Source organism: Penaeus vannamei, unplaced genomic scaffold, assembly GCF_042767895.1.
Source record: "Penaeus vannamei isolate JL-2024 unplaced genomic scaffold, ASM4276789v1 unanchor4434, whole genome shotgun sequence".
Lineage (NCBI taxonomy): Eukaryota > Metazoa > Arthropoda > Malacostraca > Decapoda > Penaeidae > Penaeus > Penaeus vannamei.
Genome location: NW_027217414.1, coordinates 5,001 through 10,000, shown reverse-complemented (window position 1 = coordinate 10,000; position 5,000 = coordinate 5,001). Strand labels below are relative to the sequence as shown.

The 5,000-nt window shown below is 42.9% G+C and overlaps 1 protein-coding gene across 1 annotated transcript in view; it reads right to left on the bottom strand.

Moving 5' to 3' along the window:
• LOC113818582 (uncharacterized) overlaps window positions 1-5,000 on the bottom strand; it is a gene marked incomplete at its 5' end in the record, with an annotated part of 9,823 nt that overhangs the window by 216 nt on the left and 4,607 nt on the right. The window contains 6 exon segments of the mRNA XM_070120302.1: window positions 1-404; window positions 614-752; window positions 1,773-2,009; window positions 2,611-2,721; window positions 4,079-4,263; window positions 4,847-5,000. The exon segment at window positions 1-404 is cut by the window's left edge and continues 216 nt beyond it; the exon segment at window positions 4,847-5,000 is cut by the window's right edge and continues 17 nt beyond it. Of these exon segments, the coding sequence (XP_069976403.1) occupies window positions 1-404; window positions 614-752; window positions 1,773-2,009; window positions 2,611-2,721; window positions 4,079-4,263; window positions 4,847-5,000 (1,230 nt within the window).

Below are 5,000 nucleotides of genomic sequence, written 5' to 3'. Positions count from 1 at the left end.
ACGCGAAATATAGACACAGACAAAATCACAGCAAGATATTCATCAGATTTCAAAGAGGCTCCGGCGTTCTCTGAATTAGTTGAGTCTCCCATATCACCGTTTTCTGTAACACCTGGACTAGAGCTATCTCCGTTTTCTTCGACTCCGTTTTCTTTGTCGTTCTCATTCCCGTTTTCTTCGGGTTCGTCAATGGAGGGAATCGTCCTCTCTATATAATTGTTGACGCACTGTTCCAGAATGTTCAACGGACCCGTGCACTGCAGCAACACGCCATGGAAATCTTGCAGACGGAATAAATTGCCCAAAGCATTCTGGGCCTTTTGACGCAACTCCCTAATTTTTATTTCGCCGATTTTGTAAGAGCACGCTTGCCCCGGCCAGGTGATGTAGCGGTTGACCTCGATCTGGGAAGAAAACGGGAAATAGTGAGATGAATTTTTTTTTATGAATTAAGGAACACACACACATGTATATATGTGTGCATGTTTATGTATGTATGTATGTATGTATTATGCATTTATATATATACAAATGGATAGAATGATAGAAAAACGAAAAAAGAAAATCTAGAAACCAAAATCAATCACGAAAAAAAATAAAAAAGAGACCCTACCTGAATCGCGGTTTCGGACATGCCCGTGTGTTCGAGCAGGAAATTCACGGCCTTGTCACGTGACCAGCCCAGAGCATGGATGCCGGTGTCGACCACGAGGCGGCTGGCGCGAAGGAGCTCGAACGAATACCGGCCTAATCTGGAAATTCGGATAAGAGGAGATGAGATATGGGGAGAGAGGGAAGGGGGGGGGGAGAGGGAGGGAGAGGGAGGGATGGAGAGGGAGGGAGGGAGGGAGAGAGAGAGACAGAGAGAGAGAGACAGAGAGAGAGAGAGAGAGAGAGAGAGAGAGAGAGAGAGAGAGAGAGAGCGAGAGAGCGAGAGAGAGAGAGAGAGAGAAAGGGAGAGAGAGAGAGAGAAAGACAAAGAGAGAGAAAGAGAGAAAGAGAGAGAGAGAGTGAGGAAGAGAGAGAGAGAGAGAGAGATTGGGAGCAAGAGAGAGAGAGAGAGAGAGAGAGAGAGACAGAGAGAGAGACAGAGAGAGAGACAGAGACAGAGAGAGAGAGAGAGAGAGAGAGAGAGAGAAGGAAAATGGGAGGGAGTGAGTGTGGGAGAGAGAGAGAAAGAGAGAGAGGGGGGGGGGGAGAGAAGCAGAGAGAGAGAGAGAGAGAGAGAAAGAGAAAGAGAGAGACGGACAGAGAGAGAGAGAGAGAGAGAGCGAGAGAGAGAGAGAGAGAGAGAGAGAAGCAGAATTAACAAATAAAGGAATAAAGCGGTAAGTGATATCAGAAATATATAAAGGAATGGGTTGATAAGAGATAACGTGCAAAGATAAAGGGATGGAGAGATAATAATTAAAGAAATAGAAGAGGAATGAAATGATAACAGAAAGTGAAAAGATAAGGGACTAAGCCAATAAGAGACAAATGAAATATATATGGTAATCAGAAGATATGAAACAAAGTAAAGACAGAATTTTACAATTTGTGAAATCGGAGAATAAGGTTAGGGACCACGACGATAAAAAAATATGCTGAAGTGTGTTGCATTAACTAGAATGTATAATTCTATTCACTATATGAGAATACGTAACTATAACATTTCTCATAATACACAATTCTAGAATACAAAACTAAACACAACAATAAAAATATAATCAAAAATATATAAAAATATAAACTCCACGAACGAGAACCAAATCATGCCAAGGGAAACTCACCTCTGATACGGGTCGGCATAGAGTCCCAATTCCTCTCCCAGCATCTCGGCGTAGAGCCCCCAGCCTTCAACGAAAACGGTATGAAGGGGAAACTTAGCTGGAACGTCACCCATTCTCGTGCTGTCAATATATTTGCGAAAATCGGGCGTGGAGGGGTTCTTCCTCGTGTAGGCGAAGTGGAAGTGGTGCCCTGGGATGGCCTCGTGTAGGGAAAGGGCCGTGACCTCGTATTTCTTGCTGGGGGGAGAGAGAGAAGAGGAGAGAGAGCGAGGTCAGAGGTCTGGCTGTTCAAAAAAAAAAAAAAAAAGAACAAAAAACAAACAAAAACATGAGCGAAAATAAATGATACAATTAGATAGCAAAAATGAATGGAAGGAAAGTTACCGATTCTTTAAATAATCTTTACTTAAATTTTAGATCTTTATCAGAAAAAGACATTCTCTTCCTCTTTCTTTTCCACAAAGACAATATTTATCTTCATCATTATAACAATTACTAGTTCGTCGAGAAAAAACGACAACTTATTTTCTTTGTTTTAATAAAGTTTGAATAGTTTTTTGTGTGTACAGTGGACATTTTATAGGAAGAGGAAGAGAGAGAGAGAGAGAGAGAGAGAGAGAGAGAGAGAGAGAGAGAGAGAGAGAGAGAGAGAGAGAGAGAGAGAGAGAGAGAGAGAGAGAGAGACAGACAGACAGACAGACAGACAGAGAGAAGAAAAACAAAGAATAAAACAAACAGACAAGAGATAAAAAGAACCAAACACACACCAAAAAAGAGACATAAAACCAGACACAGCCGAACAAACCACACACCCACGAGCAAGAATAAACCAACTTACTGTTTATCATAAATATAAGAATTTAAGAAGAAAGTCCCTTGGCGAGAACCATCCATGGAGGGACCCGAGTAGTAGGCAAAGACAGCATTGGGTTCGTCGACGCCCTCGATCCTATAACGAAGAAAAATGTTCGTTATTGATGCGAATGATGGTAATAGGGATGGTGATGATAAAGCGATGATAACTATGATAATTTTGATAAAAATGCAGTAAAGAATAGTTCAATTATATGTATTGATAGAGAATATAAATAATTAGGTCAATAGTATATGATTATAATAATAATAATGAATAATTCAATGATAGTGATAGTAACGATAAATATTACAGTGTGATTCTATAGAGATAATAACGATAATTATTATAATGTGAGTTAATAGTGATAATAACGATTATTCTCACAGTGTGATTCAGTAGTGATGATAACGATAATTATTACAAACTGACGATAGTAAGGAACATTTTGATGAAAATGAATACAAAAAGCAAGATTGTTTTATATTCGTTTCAGAAATGTGTTTGGTACGATTCTCCAAGAATGAATATTTTGTGACTCAGTTCAGCAGTATATGTGGTAATTTTTTATTCTGCGACCAATTAACACTATTTCTAAAAAGATAATGTATTCAGACTTGTCTTTACAAAGGAGTGGTATGATTATTTGTGCAAAAAGTAATTACATTCCCCGCCTTTTTAAAAATCAATTTTTACCTCACTCACGTCCCTATCTCTCCTTTTCCTCTCAATTTGCTCCTTCCTACTTTATCACTCATCCCTTCCTTCCCCTCCCTTTTTTAATCTATTTTCACCTCATTCACTCACCTCTCCTTGTCCTTCTCTCCTTCCTACTTTATCACTCGTCCCTCCCCTCCCCTCCTTTTATCAAAATCTATTTCCACGTCACTCACTCACTTCTGCTTTTCCTTCTCTCCTTCCTACTTTATCACCCGCCCCTCCCTCCCCCTCTCCTTTTCTTTTCTCCTTGTCACTCATCACTCACCTCTCCTTGTCCTTCTCTCCTTCCTACTTTATCACCCGCCCCTCCCTCCCCCTCTCCTTTTCCTTTCCTCCTTCCTACTTTATCACTCACCCCCCCCCCTCCCCTCCTTTTATCAAAATCTATTTCCACGTCACTCACTCACTTCTCCTTTTCCTTCTCTCCTCCCTACTTCATCACTCACCCCTCCCTCCCCCTCTCCTTTTCCTTTTCTCCTTGTCACTCACTCACCTTTCCTTTTCCTTCTCTCCTCCCTATTTTACCACCCGCCCCTCTCCTTTCCCTTTCCTCCTTCCTACTTCCTACTTCTTGTTTATCACCCGCCCCTCCCTCCCCCTCTCCTTTTCCTTTCCTCCTTCCTACTTTATCACTCGCCCCTCCCTCCCCCTCTCCTTTTCCTTTCCTACTTTATCACTCGCCCCTCCCCTCCCCTCCCTTTTTTAATTTAAAATCTATTTCCACCTCACTCACGTCACATTCACTTCAGGCACGGAGTCAAAGAGCTGGTGCATCAGGGGGTAGATGTCGCCGTAGACTCTCTGTCTGTAGGTGCTGAGAAGCTCCTCCTTGCTGCCGAAACGTTGCTCTGGGTCGTCCTTGAGAATCTGGAAGACCTCGGCTGCCGTTTGGCTCTCGATACCCATCTCCTGGGCGGTCTGAGGAGGAGAAGAAGGAGGAGGAAGAAGGATGAGAATATGAGAATATGAGTGATTTTTTGGGGTGTTGTCAAGGTTTCATTTATATAATCTTATCTACTCGTGGGTATATTGGGTATATTACTGAACAGAAACAGTTTATTTAGCAGAAAAAAGAGAGAAAAAAACTAAGCAAAAACATCAGTATTACTAAACAGAAAAAGGGTTAATTTAGCGGAAAATAGAGAGATAAAAAAAACTAAGCAAAAACATCAGTATTACTAAACAGAAACAGTGTTTATTTGGCAGAAAAACAACGACTTCAACTAAGAACAAACAACGGTAACCACCAGGCATTAAATACCAGGACCCTTCCTCCCTACCCTACCACCCCCCACCCCGCAAAACCCCAAACCCCTCCTCCTGCACAACACGACCCTCCCCCCCCCCCACTCCAACCCACCTCGTTGACCCCACCTCTTCCAAAACACATTAAAACCCCCACTCCGACCCACCTCTTTGACCCCCCCCTCTCCAACCCACCTCTTTGACCCCACCTCCTCCAAAACACATTAACCCCCCCGCCCCCCAAATTCTAACCCACCTCGTTGACCTCGCTCTCGATCCTCTTGACCTCCGAGAGCCCCAAGCTGTGAATCTCCTGGGGCGTGAGCTGGGTGGTCGTGTGGAACTTGAGGCAGGCCAGGTAGTAGTCCTCGCCGCCTGGCAGGGACGACGCGGCTACCTCGGGTCGTGTC